At 34.5% G+C, this 17,475-nt stretch overlaps 2 protein-coding genes across 3 annotated transcripts; one reads left to right on the forward strand and one right to left on the reverse strand.

The window, feature by feature from the left end:
- Window positions 1–2,260: 2,260 nt before the first annotated feature.
- LOC123713380 (bleomycin hydrolase) lies at window positions 2,261–14,687 on the reverse strand. Of its 2 annotated transcripts, none has more exons than XM_045667007.1 (12): window positions 14,258–14,687; window positions 13,480–13,637; window positions 12,507–12,637; window positions 11,452–11,566; window positions 11,179–11,316; window positions 5,900–6,020; window positions 5,257–5,384; window positions 5,068–5,195; window positions 4,900–4,998; window positions 4,142–4,262; window positions 2,709–2,819; window positions 2,261–2,424 (listed from the first exon to the last, which is right to left on the reverse strand). In XM_045667007.1, exons 1-12 carry the CDS (start codon window positions 14,352–14,354, stop codon window positions 2,305–2,307), a joined length of 1,467 nt encoding a protein of 488 aa, XP_045522963.1. In that variant the 5' UTR covers window positions 14,355–14,687; the 3' UTR covers window positions 2,261–2,304. The 2 variants fall into 2 exon arrangements, with proteins under 2 accessions (XP_045522963.1, XP_045522964.1); XM_045667008.1 differs by lacking the exon at window positions 14,258–14,687 and adding an exon at window positions 13,925–14,043.
- Window positions 14,688–15,185: 498 nt separating this feature from the next.
- On the forward strand, window positions 15,186–16,806 carry LOC123713275. Its single transcript, XM_045666875.1, has 3 exons — window positions 15,186–15,454; window positions 15,544–15,642; window positions 15,973–16,806. The coding sequence occupies exons 1-3, from the start codon at window positions 15,314–15,316 to the stop codon at window positions 16,261–16,263; spliced, it is 531 nt and encodes a 176-aa protein (XP_045522831.1). The 5' UTR covers window positions 15,186–15,313; the 3' UTR covers window positions 16,264–16,806.
- The last annotated feature ends 669 nt before the right edge of the window (window positions 16,807–17,475 follow it).

Consider the following 17,475-nt stretch of genomic DNA (forward strand, 5'->3'; position numbering starts at 1 on the left):
ACATTTCTTCTTCTATTTAAAAAAAAACAATCATTTATTCATTAGGTAACACAATCAGTGGCATAGCTGGGTAACCAAGGGACCTGGGGCAAATTAAAAATGGGGCCCCACTGCTATGTAAACTGATTAGGTTTTATCAAATAAAAATGTGAAATATACAAATACTTTAATAAATGCTAAGCTACTTAAGCTGTTTCTGTGCACTGTATGGTTCCTGGGTCATCGGGGTGCTTTAAATAATAGCGATTTACTCTATATCAACCACTCGCGTATAGAATATGAGCGAAATAATGAAGTTCAAATTGCTATGTACCGAATGAATGCAATTTAACAGTCAAAGAGAGTGCCTATGTCTGGCTATGCTCTCGGGGTGTAACTCCGACGATTTAGAAAATCGTCACGCTTATTAGTGATTTAAATGTAAATAATGATATTAGATTGTGCTCGAGTAGGTAGGTACTTACGGTTCACTGAGACGACGTTAAAAGTAAAATCAAAGGAAAGAGAAACAATGATTCACTACAAGTGTAGTTAGAGGATCCCCAGAAAAAAAATATCGCCGTTAGTGTTACCACATTTTACGGTGGAGACCATGAACGGCCTCCTGCCCGCGGACCTGAATCGTGTACCTACTGCAGGTGACATGCATTTTTTCGCGTTATACAATAAGCTACGGACATATGAGCGGTAAAATAAAATAAAATTGAACCACTATACATACAAAATAAAATATATTGACTATTACAAAAAGTTTATTGACATTAGCTTACTTACTCCAAATACACAATTAATTGTTTAATTGAAAAAAAATCTTAACTCGAATTCACTATAAAACGCACATAGTTCTGTCAACTTGACAACACTGCCAACCTACAGAAAGAATTTATTGGAATTCCCTAGGCATAACTTTTGAATTTCTCTCAACTGACTTGTCATAAACAAATTTATTTCGGAAATGGGACAAATTTCCAAAAATCAGTTCAATCGAGATTTCTGGTATGGATTTCAGGGCCCCCTGAGCGTGACGGCCCCGGGGCACTGCCCCGCCTAGCCCCTGGGTAGCTACGCCACTGAACACAATGTACACTTATGAACGTCAAAAACAGAAATGTATATGAAATGCTTCTAATTTGACATTTACTGCCAGTTCTCAAATCAAGGGCGTAGAACTGAAGAGAAAAACTGGCAATAAACTCTCCGCCACTCCTTTTAATCGGAATAGTTTAGTTTCACACAACGTTGGTAAGGACTTGCAACCATTATACCATGTTCAACATGACATATTAAGTAATTAATAATAATAAAATAAATTAAAAACAAAGATTAGTCCTCTATCAGTAGAAGCCATGAAAGTCATGGTGAAATTACATTACATTCTCGTGGGAAAAACACGCAAATACATAGTCGAAATAAGTAATATCACCCCGCATTCACGAATTCAAGTACTAGTCACCACAAGTAGCACCCGTTCACGATGCTAAATGGTGATTTTCTCGAGCGTCATAGAGACCTATTGGGTTGCGAAGCTTCGATAATAATAAGATTTTTTATATAATGTACCTTTTCGTCGGTGGGGGGAGGTGCTATAGATTTTCAAAAGTTAAAAAAAACTGTGCCATGGACATACTCGAGCGCGTCAGATATTAATGGCATCAATGTCTTACGTATTTTTAATAATGTACGTATGTTAATCTGATTGTTTGCATTGTCGGTGTGGTCGTACGTAAGGGTTGAAAATGAAAAAAAAAATTAATCGAGCGCGTCAGATTTTCTATTACATAAACATAAAAAATCGATCTCACCTAATAATCTGACGATTTGGATACGACGCACACTCGCGGCCGTTATAAGAATATTCAAAAAAACGCCATTTTGAAATATTGTGTATTTCAAAATGGCGTTTTTTTTTGCGCGTCAGATTAAGATACACAATATGATTATTATTATATTTGTAAACCAAGACATTAATTGATAAAGATACGATAAAAAAATATAATTCGCTTTAAAGATAGAAGAATGTACGTTACAAGAACGAATTATCAACGTTATAAATAAACTTATAGTTTTAATTCGACCTTCAAACACTATTAGAGAATCTGATGATTTTCTGACCTTATTGATAGACAGACCAGAACATGAAATGTTTGATTTATGAAGTTTAAAACTTGATTGATAGCGTTAAAAACCACATTTTTTACGTCGTGTATAAAAGTAGCACCAGTTTTTAATGATATTAAGGTTTAAATAAAAGTAGTTTCTTCTTTTTAATTTTATTACATTTTATAAAAGATATGCTTTACAAAATTATTGTGAGCAAAGTGGACAGGCGAGCGTGCCCATTGGATCCCAGGCGGGCAGCACTACGGCCTTCTTTTTAAATACATCTAGAACATCGGTTGGTACATACTTCTTGTCTACGACCACCTGGAAATATTTGTAATGATTTTCACCAAGCTTGTCAAATTAAATAAGACCATTTAAAATCGGTATTGATATTAAGAGTAGCGTGTTACCGTCAATTATTTTTGACTGAAACTTTCCACCTTTGATTTAATAGCAGTAAATCTAATAAACGATAAAACAGAATAATTATACATTTTGTATAGGTAAAAATAATTTATAGAACTCGCCATAAACTTTACATACTCATATCACATCTTTCTTTGTGATATCGAATGTTTATGGTTTTGTCTATAAAATATACTAACCTCGAACACGAACTCCCTAAACCACGGTTCAGTGAGTAGTAAGTATCCCTTGTCGTACTCCTTATCGCTATACGAGTTTTCGACTCGGAACTTACGAGGGTTGCCAGCCTCCTGGAAAACAATATTCATGTAGTCTGATTTTAATTTCTATGTTAGCTAAGGAATAACAATTGCAAAGAAATATATAAAATGTTGAATTATATATATTTGATTTAATATTTGTTATTCTTAATAGTTATTGTCGTCTATATTTATTGTATTATTTCATTACTATTGTAATATAGTATTGTCCTTGGTTAACATAGCTTTTACACAGAGAGAGAAAACATTTTTTTTTAAACACAACTTTCTCTACAGCTGTGATACTTTTGACATTCAACACCTTTTGTCTTTAGTCACCGTGACCACGCACGCTGTAAAGCACGCGAAACGTCTAAAAAATAATTTAAAATTATGTAAAATGATTATAAGTTTATAATAATACAAATAGCTTTAATCCGGTTAAAAAATTGTTTTCTTTCTTACGATTGTAATGTTTTCCTTTAAATGTTGTGTACACTTGTCATTGTATGTATATATTGTATGCACATGTATGTATTGTTGTTTGTCGTGTGTTCTATGTAAGTATACGTGTTTCGTTAGAGTGCATTTTTTCAATAAATAAATATTTTGACCTACGGCAGAATATGATAAATGCAATTTCATTACTTAACAGGACAAGCATCTTGAAGGCACTATTTAAATATGAAACTCTCGAATAAATAAGTCATACAGAGCAAAAATGTACTTATCATTGTCTGATCTATGACATCAGACAAATTTCTGAAGTAAATTGTGGGAATCCATATTAGGCGGAAGTGCAGGATCCTCGCTAGGATATTATGATAATATAAATACACAATTATAGAAGCAGCGTGTTATGATGACGATCCTCTGTACGGGCTTACTAAATGGTTTCATTCAAACAAAATTTCGCTAGTCGCTAGTGTGTCGCTCCTCCTAAAGGGAGGATCCTCGTCCAGTCTCACCTCTAACTGGCCCGAAGGCCTAGTGGCAAAGTATATAGCCTTAGAGGTTTATTTATACTCGTTAGCGCGATTCAGGTATGACGTCAACGTATATGTAGCTGAAATTTGTAGGTACACGTTTTGCCGTTTAATTGCAAATTCATGCTAGCTAGAGTTCAAAACTAACCATTATAATAGATATAGAAAGACGTATTTAACTATAGCTCATGTAACTGTATTAGATTTTGCTATGGTTATCAATAAGAAATTTAATAAGGCAATATAAGAAATCATATACATATCGCATACATTTCGTCTTAATAAGTTAAATGTGTTTGTTTTTTGTATAAGATTTCACGTACATATGTATGGCTATATTTTAGCAGAATTGTTGTTTGATAAATAAAAATATAATTGAATACTAACGTCTGTACCAACGGCCGTGAAGACCATCGCGTGTGTCATACAGGAGTCCCCGTACAACAGTCTGTCAGCTTTTTGGAGACCTATTTGCACCTCTGTGTTGAACACCAACTTGTAGTCTTGGCTTAAAAGCAAATATTCAAATTTGATTTCATTTTTCTAAACTCTTTTGGCTTCATAAAACCACATACTAACTTTTTAACGGTTACGATATAAAAAGAGAAACAGAATTTCCAAACCGTCCAACCAAAACCAATTACTGGTGTCTCTTGTCTCATAAAAAATCAAATATCTTACTAACTTTAGTCCACATGTACGATACGATACGGCCGTATAAGGCCGTTTGGGTACTGTTATAAAATGTCAATTAACGAGAAATATAAATTTGATGAAATATTCAAGTAGTCGAATGTCAAAATAGTTATTTAATTAGATAACCTATGAAAAACAAAATAATTAAATTTACATTTTACTAATAATATTGTTACAATAGTGTATTTGCGTTTAGGTAATAAAAGTTTTGGAGTTCAACTGTCTTTTATTATGTCACAGAGCAAAGAGAGAGATCTTGCTAACAGTTATAGAAAGGCGCGAAGATTACCATAGAGTATAAACTATAGACAACTTATATTTTGACACATATGTAAAGGGATTCAAGTATACCTTACTAGTAACCATGATGAAGCGCTCACGACAAAAATCTTAATAAAAAGGTTGTTAATTTACTTAATTTTTTTTTAGAAATTAAAAAAAAAACTCACGCGTCGAGATCTTCCAGCCCGTTTTTCCTCTCAAATCGTTTTGACACCTCGCAACCAAACCAAACCGCTTCGCCACCTGCTATACTATCTTTTACAACTCTAAAACATTTTCAAATATTATAAAAAAGTTACAACTATAATTCGAGAGGCATTTAAGAGGATAATTACTTCATTAGAGTCTCGATTGGTTGATTGTTGTATGCAGTCTCACGTCCCCCCACAACGTTGCCCAAACACTGCAGTGTGTAAAGACCACCGAACGGGTTCGTTTCCCGTGGATCGTTGACAAGACACACCTGTAAGACACGAAAATTAAAAAAAAAATTGAAATGAAGAATATGGCGTTTGGAACCATACCTTATCATCTACGTTATATAGTGAACGTATGTGTTGATTGTAAAACTCTTGCGGTGTGAGTGGTCCCAAGTTTTTATACGCTTTCTCCTTGTTGTAAAACTCAAAAGTGAATTTATCCGGAGGTGTTCCTGAAGCAGAATATCTTTTATGTAAAAAAACATTGTCTCGATATGAGAGGAAAATATTTAGAAGAAATAGTACTCTTAACTCTTCTGTTTCCTTCTGTCAAATTGTGCTTACGCTGTGACAAAAAGAGACAGATGAATACTTAGTGGAACGAGACTGAGTTTTTATGAACTTTATAGGAATGTTTCGTCAAATACTGCATCCTAAGAGGAACAAGGCAGCCTTTTTTATAGAACAGAGGCCAAACAGGGCTCATCTGATAACACTACCGCTCATAGATATAAATATTGCCGGAAGGTTCGCAAGTGCGTAGCCGGCTTTTTAAGAGTCAGCTAATTAGCATGAAGGATTTTTCAGTTTTATTTTCTAGCTCTATTTTCCCAAACATGACAAAGTGATAAAACCAAGGGTGGATGTAGGCTTTGTCATTTAGACTAAATGTCTATATGACAAGACCTTAAAATAAATTTGGCTGATAATCTGATAAATTCGTAAATGATAATAAAAGCGATGTTACCTAAGCAAGTGCACACGATGTGGTATATGACTGCGATCTGTTTATCCACGGTTGCCTGTACCTCCTCATCCGACGCCTTATTAGACACCAATTCACGCAACTCCTTAGCGAATTCACGTAACTGAAATAATTAAAACTTATTACAGTTAATGTTTTTAACACATAGTAAAGCAAGATTTTAAGTAAATTAATCTATATTTAAATATGTCAATATGATATAATGTTTTCTTTTCTAAAAACACCTTAGGCCTTCACTCGCCCTTTAGATGGGCCCTCGGGGTTCGCCACGAATTCTAATGCGTGGCGTGATTGGGTAGACCCAAGCGACCCGGGCTTAATAGAGAGTTATGTATCCTAACTTTACTTAAGTTACACACACACACACACATATACAGTCGTGGTCAACTAATTAGGGACACTCTTTGGTTAAAGCGAATTGTGAATTTATTTTTTATTTTCCAACGAGTCTAAACCATATTCCATATCTCTTACATGTAAGTATAATTAGTCATTTATGTGCCCGATTATACAAACAATAACAACTTCTTAAACATTAAACCTCTTTACAGTATAGCTGATAGATTATCGTAGTGCTATTTGTTCAAATAATGCTGGCTGGCCATTTAATTAGGGACACTGAGATATTGCGTTCTATTTTCAAAATTTGAATATCAATACTTTTTTACTTCTTCTCTTATTGTTTCGTGGTAGTTTTGGCGGCAATCCCGATATTTATTTTAAGTTTTGAAAAATTATCATGAAGTTTGTTGTCGAGCATGGTTGACATACCGAAGGATAGCAGAACATTTAAATTGTTCAAAAACTATGGTATACAATGCAGTGCAACATGTCAGACGCAATAATACAGATTTAAATGTGCCCAGAACAAAAAGATCGAGAAAAACAACTCCGCAAGAAGATAGAATGATAACCAGGTTACCTAAGAAAGATCCGTTTCTAGGCTCTATTTTAATTAAACACGAAGTGTTTGGGACAGACGAAAGAGCTGGTCTGGTCTCAGCGACGACCGTTAGACGACGTCTGGTAGAAACAGGGTTGTTCGGAAGAGTGGCTCGCAAAGTACCGTTGTTGAAGAAAGAACATAGAAATGCTCGTTTCGCGTTTGCACGTAAATATGGACATTGGACCTACGCCCAATGGCAACATGTATTATTCTCTGACGAGACCAAGGTTAATTTGATTTCTTCAGATGGAAGGCAATACGTACGGCGTCCAGTAAAAGCGGAAATGAATCCAAGATTCACAAAAAAGCAGGTGAAACATGGCGGTGGAAACATTAAAATGTGGGGTTCATTTTCTGGACGTGGAGTGTAATTTAGACCAACATCAATACAAGGCAATATTGGAGGAAACGATGCTTCCCTATGCTTTTTTTTGAAGAAGGAATCTCGCTGTTGGCCCTAAGGGCCTTTACAGCTCAGCTCGGGCTGTTTTGGCGAGCGTAGCTCGGCCAGAATGGCGTTTTATCCCGCGGCTAGCGCAAGGGCGTCTCCTGTGAGACTCGAACCTCGGCTTGGGCCGTCGCGGGGCGGTCAATCGCCTGAAGGGCAGGACGGAAGCTCACTGGAGTGAGCGAAGTGCGAAGTAAAGGACCTCGCCTTCCCCGGTGAAGGCGGTTTTTTACCCTAATCTGTGATTGGCTATTTTTATTATTTTTGGCCGCACGGGCGGCTTTTAATTTATCGTTTGCTACGGTAATTGGATCATCCGGATCCGTTAGTATGTGTCGGGGCCTCCTACGAGCCTTTTTTGTCGGGAAAGGGTAATAGTTGATGCTATTACGCACCAGCGGATTGGGATGGTGTTTAGCCTTGTCAAAGTGGCGTGTGGACGCCAACTTCATCCATTGGGCTCCAGGTCGTGGTGGAGATCGACGTTTCTCACATAGAAGGGCGCACCGGTCGCGATTCTCATGAATCGCGACTGGAGCACCTGTAGCCGGTGAATATAGGAGGGGGCACAATGTGCAAAGACTACGCTAGCGTATGTCATGCACGGTCGGATGCAGGCCTTGTACAGGGTGACCTTGTGTCTGAGAGACATGTGACTCCTTTTATTTAGGAGGAAATGAAGGCGAGAGAGGACAAAATGGGCCTTCTTGCGAACGGCGGCTATGTGCTTTCGGAAAGACATGCCACTATCGAGCGTGACTCCTAGATATTTAACGAACTTTTGCCATGGAATGGCTTGCCCGTATAGGGTTACCTCTGTCTTGAGGTGAAATTTATCCCTAGCGTTAGCACCGGGGTTGCCCCTGGCAAAGAGAACTGCTACGCTTTTCTCGGGATTTATTTGGAAGCCCCATTTCCGAAACCATTCACCTAACGACGTGGTAGCGGTCTGGAGTCTATCCACAATGACACCTCTATCTTTGTGGGTGGTATAGAGAGCGGTGTCATCGGCATAGAGGGCTAGCTCCACATTGGGAGCCCTAGGGATGTCGCCGGTATACAGCGTGAACAGAAGGGGCGAGAGGACCGAGCCCTGAGGGACTCCGGCCATGATGGGGCGAGGAGACGATAACGTTCCTTCTACGCGATAGCGCATTGAGCGGTCGGACAAGAAGTCGTGTACGATACGCACGAGTCTTAGTGGCACATTAAGGTGGTAGAGCTTGTAAACCGAGCCGTTGTGCCAGACCTTGTCGAAAGCTTTCGCTATGTCGAAGAAGAGCGCACCCGTGGCTCTCGGTTTCAGGGAGCTATTCATCCCGGAGAGGATGTGCTCCGTGATTCGATGGACTTGATGAACGCACGAGGGGGCCGGCCTGAAGCCAAACTGCTCATCGGGAATGAGTTCCCTATGCTGAGGAGCATCTCCCTATTATATGGACGTTTCAGCATGATAACGACCCGAAACATACCGCCCGTTCAGTCAAGTCGTTTCTTACCAGTCAGTCAGTATCGGTGTTAGATTGGCCAGCAAATAGCCCGGACCTTAACCCAATCGAGCACCTTTGGCACGAAATCAAGAAAAAAGTTGCCACTTATCGTACCACAACTTTAGATGAACTTAATGAAGCTTTTTGTGAGGCATGGGCAAACATTCCTGTCGAAACAAGCCAGAAACTGATAATGCCTATGCCACATCGGTGTCAAGCGGTAATTACTAACAAAGGTTTTGCTACTGGGTACTGATTTTACACGTAATAAAATGGAGCTGTTAAAGATATTATAATACTGCAGATTATTAGTTTTGTTTAACTCTCTTTTTCATTATAGTTTACTGTCCTTAATTAAATGTCCAGCTACAGAATTATACCTTAAAATTGAATACATATTCAACCTTTGATATTAAATACTTTTTTCTATTTATTTATTCTTTTATTTACAGCCATTTAAAGCATAATAATCGGACCAAATTATGCAAATAATAGTTACTGAGAAATCAATAGGGTTTTATATTTGTATGTACATAACCGGTTATTGTTCTTCACTATCTTTCATGTCCCTAATTAGTTGACCACGACTGTATTATGTAATTAGAAGCGCCAATCATCGCACACTTGAAGCCACAATTAGCCCTTTAGATTTTCCCTAGCTCATAAATTTTAATATAAAATTCTCGTTTCCAATAACGTCCAATAGGTCGACTACACTAATATTCCATGCGTCAGGTTGTCCCTCCCTTAAGGGTCTATACGGTCGCACAACACCATAAAACATTGTTTCTTTCCATTTTTTGTCATCGTTTCTTAAAGTATAACGAAATGAGAATATATAGAATAGAAAAAATATATGGTGGAGTTGAGTAGTTTATGTATCCATTTTGAAAGAACGATACACGATTTAGATTAATTAATTAATTTAAACTTCGCTCGATAGAAAAAAAATAACACTTTGGATTCATTTTATGATGAAAATGTATATGAAACATGATTTTGAAATTTACACGATATTTTTATCGCAAGCCAAGTAATCCATTTCACAAAAAAATAGGTAAAATTACATTAATTTAATGTTTTACATAACTAATTCTTATTACGGGCCGAGCCTCAGCGCTTAAGCTCTTCATTGCATACCGCACTCCACCCTGAGACACTGACACAGCAATTCGTGCTGGGATAGGGCCTTAACTATGGCGTGCGGGCGGATGGCTGGCCATACGTCATACTAGTGAACGAGTGCTACTTGTGGTGACTGGTCGGACTTGAATTCGTGAATGCGGTGATATTAGTTGTTTCGATTATGTATTTGCGTGTTGTTCCCACGAGAATGTAAGTAAGCGCTACTATTTCACCATGCCTTCTGCTGATAGAGGACAAATCTTTGTTTTTTATTTTAATTATTAACTAACTATTAATTACTTAAAGATCTCATGTGAAACATGGTGTAATGGTTTAAGCTCCTTACATACATTATGTAAAACAAAACACTTGGCGATTAAAAAGAGAGACGGAGAGTGTATTCCGTCCGTTCTACGAAATGAGAACTGGCAGTAAATGTAAAATTAGAAGCATTTAATATGTATTTCTTTATCGTTCATAAGTGTACGTTGTGTTACCTAAATGAATAAATGGAATTGAATTATTTATAGGTAACATAAGTGTCACTTAGATAAGGGTTCTTAACCCTTAAAGTCAAGTTAGTTTTTTGTTAATCCAGCATCGCAACCACACGACCTATAATTTTATATTAGTTATAATCTTTTGTTTTAAACCATTAAAGCCACTTGACACCCAGCTTCAAAGAGTTTCATTTAACATACATTTGAACATTCCTCCAACAACCGCCACCGAACATAAACAGCGCTAAACATATTAGGTCTGGGCCTCTGATATCTTTCTTTCGTGATCGTTTGTTTTTTATATTAGGCAAATTACACACGACACGCCTTTTTTAGTATAAGATAAGATGTTTTTTGTACAAGCAAGTCTTAAACGCGCTACACTAAGTCCATTGATGCATGGGTGGATCGTGAATTTGTGGGGATTTGAGCTATTACGAGAAAGTCCCCCCATAATAGACACGAAAATACACCGAGCGAAAACCAGCGACAGGAAATCCTATTCCGATGATGGGATTTTTTTTTAATTTATTTTCGCCAAATTACCCCCATTGTTTTCAGTAGAAACTTAAGGAGCTGGGCTGCAGCCGAAAAAGCCCTTAAGTAGATCGGCCCCCGCATGGGTACCAAGCTTGGATTCGATCCTACGACCTGAGGTATGAGAGTCGCATGCTGAAGCCACTAGGCCAACTCTGCTCATGTATAACAATAAAGTATTTAAATTATTTTAAATATGTTTTTTTGTTAATTACCTTCGTCTTAATGATTGCGTTCATATGCAGACTTTTCCGCGAGCTAAATGACTCCGGGAAGCACTTCTTCGGCATGAGACCATACTTATTCACCAGGTTAACAATCATGTCCCATTGGCCCCCATCATTTATCGGGTCCTGGGAAAAACAAATATGTAAATATAAGGACACATTATTTTCAAATTACTCATATTCTTAAGTCGTATTCTTCATTATTGACCTATGGCCTGCATTAAAATGTAAAATAAAAATCTAATCAACAGTAAATATTACCTTCAGTAAGAAGTTAACTAATCTTCCATCAAGGGTTTCACCCTGCTTCGCAGTTGACACAATGTTGTTAAGCCAGTAGTACGAACGCTCTATCTTATCCCAGAAGAACAGATAACTGAAAGAATATTGACATTGGTCACGAAACTGCATGGTTTTTTAACTTCCTAAAGCTTACAAAATTCGTTCAATTGAGTTATGACTACAACAAAGGAAGGATGTATTCAAGCATTGCAGGCACGGGAAGTGGGAAAAAAACCTTGGTATTGTTGTGTAAATCCACCCTAAATTGTAATTATGAGCCGGGCGGCGTTATATATCCTCAGTGGGATTATTATTTTATATATGTACTTGTTAGTAAGTCGACTTTTCAATTGGATGGCCGTAATCATAAAGTTTTTAAAGCTGTAAGCCGCACATTATGCAGTACCGTGAAAAGAAATCCTACTTTAGTGTGTTATTTACTTCAATTAGCAGATTTTTTATATGAATCGTTACATATTACAAAAGCGGTGTTGGGCTTCAGCGTTCAACTCTCATCCCTGATCATCATCGTACGTTCATTGTGACTTTCTGTATAGATGCTAATTTAACACTCGCTCGCACAGCGAACACATCGTGAGGAAATCGACGTACCTTATGACATAAAGTCGTCTCAGGCACAGAAGGCTGACCTACTTGTCCATTAGTAAAGACAAATGATTACAAAACATATACAGATATCTGAGATCTTAAAAGGTTGTGGCGCTTCTTTTTAAAAGTCTGTACCAAATGTTTAGTATGGGTAGCCAAGTGCAACAATTTATCAGTGAATACTGATAAGCGTTAAGAAAAGCCTTTTAATAGCTTTATCACTATTTTGAGAATTGTCAATATTGTTGTACTGATAATATATCTAATGATAAATATTACTTAATAAGATAAACATCTTTCAAATTTCATGGTTAATATACTTAGCACACAAGACGCCTACATCTTTGGCATTTTCTATTTCAATTATTTATAAAAATAAACATCATTGTAAGTAAAAAAAACAATTCATTTTATACCAAACCAACCTTTGAGAAAATTCAAACTCCTCCAGGCCATACTTCTTCATGAAAGGAAGTCTCATTACATTCAGAGCAGCAAACAGCCAGCAGCGACCAGAGTTCTCTTGATTTGTTACCGGCTTTCCTTCACTATCAACCTGCAATGATAAAATTAGTATTTTATGAGGATTTATTTTACAAAATATGGATTTATACTTTAGTAGTACTAGTAACAACCTTTGAACATATGTTTATTAAACAAACTGAACTGAATATCTTTGTACTGACCAGGAACAAAGAAATGTAAACTTATTCACTGAATAAATTTAAGTGTGTTATTGTAAAATATTCAAAGTTCATTGGTAAAAAAAAAATTACATAAATAGTTGCATGCCAAATAAATGTATGTAAATATATTTGTATTTTGTTAATTACTTATTTTAGACACTTTAGTTTACAATTTTACTAAGATTCATCTAGCCATTTTTATAGTATGAGTATTAAGAATCTAAGTCACTATAGATAGTAATTGTATATTGTAAAAGGAGGAAATATATTTTATCACTATAATGTATAATAACAAATAATGCTATACATTGGTAAGAAATACATTATGTGGTATAAAATGGCTTTATCTCAAAGATTATATATAATTATATATAGATTATATATATAGAACTTTTCAACTTCTTCAAGTATTATATGGAAATCTTTGAGATAAAGCCATTTTATATATGTATATATATAACATTATAGAATACAATTATAATCTACAATTATAATTTATAAGTGTTTTATCTATTTACCACAAACTAATACAACATACCACAAGTGCATTGATAAATAATTTCACAATGATAAAATCAATTATTTGTAACTAACTGCATATATAAATTTACTATATATATTTTTTAGTAAACAAATTATCAAATATTAAAGTACAATAAACTGTCATATCTAGATCACTGAAAAGAAACATTATAAGCAAACCAAAAGATACCTTAATGTTATAAACATGTAGTTGCGTATCCGTCTTCCTCTTACTGATAGCAACTTCAAAGGGATCAAACCTCGTGCATACATTCTGAGCAAGTTCATTTTTTGGACATTTGAAGAAGTCATCTCTTAGTTTCCTGATATTTTCCAAAGTCAATGGTTCTGAAATTTAGAATGTGTATAATTACATGTTATTTAATTAAGAAATTTCCTGTTTGATATCACAATACTAGAACACAATTATAAAGTATGGTCCTTTTCCCACAAATATAAAAAATTGTTCTACTACAATAGAAAGTATTATATTTGGCTAAAAGGCCAGACTATGGAATAAAATTCAAAATCAAAACAAGAAAATAATAATGGACATACAAAAATTTGAGAGCTCTACTGTCTCATAATAAAATTTGTATCTGTATATAGTCAAGGTAATTTTACAAAATACAAACCAGCCATCTGACTTTTAGAATTATCTCCATAATTTAAATGCTCCAGTTTAGTAATTGATTGAATACTGTGGTAAAATTAAATACTTTACTTAGAAAGTAACTCACTTCTACAACTTATTTCTTTTTGTCTTATAGAATGTATGTTACAAGTTTTACATTTCAATAATTTTGTAAAATTCATTTCATTGTAAACAATTACTTTACACACAAAATAAACTATAGCAGCTACTCTTTACTTTAAATAAATTTTCTTGAATTTTATTTTGACAACATAAACACTCACATTTCTTTTAAAGTTTCATAAAATCATAAAAGAAAACAAATAGTTCTTACGTGATGCCATAGTTCGATAGATTCGTCCCCGGTAGACACTGTTAAGTTTAAATAAACTTCTCTTCAATACAACATGAACAGATGTAATTATTACCATTTACCCGTTCGTAATATTTTTATACTCGGAATTGGAATGCGGCCCCTCCCGCTTATATTATGCACCTCGTCCCCCGAAAGCCCGATGCCTGTAACCGTGGCTATCAGCTGTTACATATTACAAAGCCGAGTGCATTTTGACGTCAAAGTCAATTATAGTTGAGTACAGCAAGCCGCATGGGATATTAAGACTTTTCAGTATTTATATTAAATTTACCTATTTAAAACTACATACTAGAACAACCTCATATATGTATTATTATTTAGATACAATATTTCCGAGGAATAGCCAATCAAATGATGTTATGGTTTTATCATAAACACCTTAGGAGATAGCAACACGATGACGGATGAAAATCATAAATGGGCGGAAACTAAGGAAAGACATTATATGTTTTCTCTCTATCGTACGGAGGTCGTTATACTTGAGATAGACATGTCATTTGACAAAAATGCAAATATTCACTAAACTTGAGAACATAATGTCAATATTGCTAGTAATATTAATTAGTTATTTAGAAATTTTATCAACTTCCTTATTTATTAGTAGGTATACATTTAAAAATTAAATACAACAAAATGTACATTTGTTGTATTTAATCTACCTAGCAACAAAATGTCATGTGAAAAAGGCGGTAATTTTAAACTGGAAAATATAGTGGTAAGGGAGATCAAAGAGTATATGGTTTTTATTGTTTATATGTATGAAATATAATACTAAGCATCCTATCATGTTTTCATTACTAAAAAATAAAGCGATAGGTTTATAATTTGATGTATTAAGTAAAAAACAGAAATAATATTGTCATTATGCGGTTTCTAAACGAAAAATCAATACTGTATAGTACGAAGTAAGTTATAACAGTTGACACTAAAATCACTTTAATTGTAAAAATGCCTGATACAATTTATTTAGTCGTCCATTTAGTATTGTTGTGCTTATAATCAAAAGGAACAAAAATGTCATTAAAAGCTTATGAAGATGCATGTATGCGAGCAGAATTATTTAATCAGCCTAAACCTGACAAGGAAGAGTTTTTAGAAAAACACAAATACTTGGATGTGAATGAATTCGAGGAAGTTGACATAAAGTCAACAGAGGTAACATATATTTGAAGTTCCTGCTACACAATGTTTACCAGACAAGATATATAATATTGGGTTTTTACTTGAATACATTTATATTTTAGGAAACGGCCATATTAAACGATGGACTTCATGAATCGGGTGCTTTGGGCGACTTAGGGACTATTCTCAATTCCACTCATAGTAAATTGAGTCGTCTCAAGGTATGCATACATTAGTGTAGAATTGTAATTGATAGTATATAAAATGTAAATAAAGTGAACATCATTCTTTCGTTGATCTTATATTGCTTAGTTTACACACACTTCTACTTTATTCGTTGGCTGGAAAACCTACAAATGCGAACATAATATGTAATTAGTAAAACTTAATATATATTGTTGTAGTATATTTCAATAATAAGAGTTAAGGAACTTTCTAGTATCTTTAAGATACCTACTCATTAATATGATACAATTACTATTGATTTAGTTTTTGTCCAATAGCTTTATTATTTCATTGATTCAAATACCTAACAAGTCTATATATTTCAGGGTGTTTGTGGTACCGTGACAAATTATTTTCGAGTGAAATTAGCATCAAAAGATTTATCATACTCCAGTGAACCAAGCTACATCGGTCAAACGAATTATGACAAAGATTTCGTTCCGTCGGCAAACTCGGAATACGCATCTGTCAACAACGACTTAGGACCCAGAGACAATGAAATGACACCGAGGGCGGGAAAAAGACAAAAATTTGGTGACATTAATTCCGCAATTGAAGATTTAAAACAAATGGAAAAGGCAGAAAATAGTTTTTCATTGGGTGGGATGTTGCAATAAGTAAATTATATTTATTCGTTTTGTCACCTTCTCTTGGCGAAGCTTAAAGTGTTATAGATAGTAAACATATTAAAGCTTTGCAGTTAATAATTGCTATTTATATATAGTATATACATGAGTACGTTTTTAAGTGTTGTGTAATTTAGAGAAGTTTTACCCGAGGTAGAGACAGATCAGCAATCATACTTCCCAAATATAACTTAGAACTTTGAGTCAGCTTATTATATGTAACATTAAAAAGTTCTTGGGAATGTAAGTTTTTTTCCAAAACAATAAGTATACGTATATCGTTAAACTTTTGTCATTTTATCTCAAAATATATTATCGCTTCGCGTTTTTTAAATCTAAATGTTATTCGAGGAATTTTACTAAATTAGCAGAAGATATATAACTATATATATATTTAAAATTCCTTATGGCTTTAATAAATTAAAACACATGTATAATTTTCTATTGTTATGACTGTAAGAGTCAAATAAAATTAAAAATTTATTTAAACAGTTGCGCTTTATGTTCTCTAGAATAATTGAAAAGTCTGTGATTTGTTACCTAGAAGATATTTTATTACGGTAATTTATTAATTGCGTACACTATACGTAGTATTTTTATAAATTGAACATTTTTTAATATATTTAGTTTATGTGTATGAATTTATATAGGTTAAATAATTTCACAGTAAAGTATGTAAAATTAATTTTTTATTTAATGTCTAACGTAGACTGATTTTTTTGGAATAAGTATATTGCTTTGACTCCAATAGATCCATTTATGTTGACTTCCCATTTAATATAAGACTCAATAACATGTGTACAAGATCAAAAAAAAAATACTTTAAGTATGTATCATTAGCTAAAAGTCCGCTAGATTTCAATGTATTGTGATATTAAGCCTGTTAAATTATTTATATATGCTAAACCTAATAAAGCTGGTTTAAAAAAAGACTATTCATTTAACATCAAAGGAAATGCATCTTCCTGATCCAATAAAACGGCATTGATTTATCAAGGCCAAACAAAAACTGAGTGACTGAACCATGAAGTAATTGATTATAAAAGATCTGATATTGTTTCTCAACCTACTGTACTCTGCGAACCGACGATGTTACTAGTTATTTTATTATCCATATTTACTTTCTGTTTAGCCACTCCTTTTCATAAATATCCATTTGTATTTCTGTTAGACGTCGGAAATGAAGAGCTTGGTACAGCAAAT

The sequence above is a fragment of the Pieris brassicae genome, chromosome 8 (genome assembly GCF_905147105.1).
Source record: "Pieris brassicae chromosome 8, ilPieBrab1.1, whole genome shotgun sequence".
NCBI lineage: Eukaryota > Metazoa > Arthropoda > Insecta > Lepidoptera > Pieridae > Pieris > Pieris brassicae.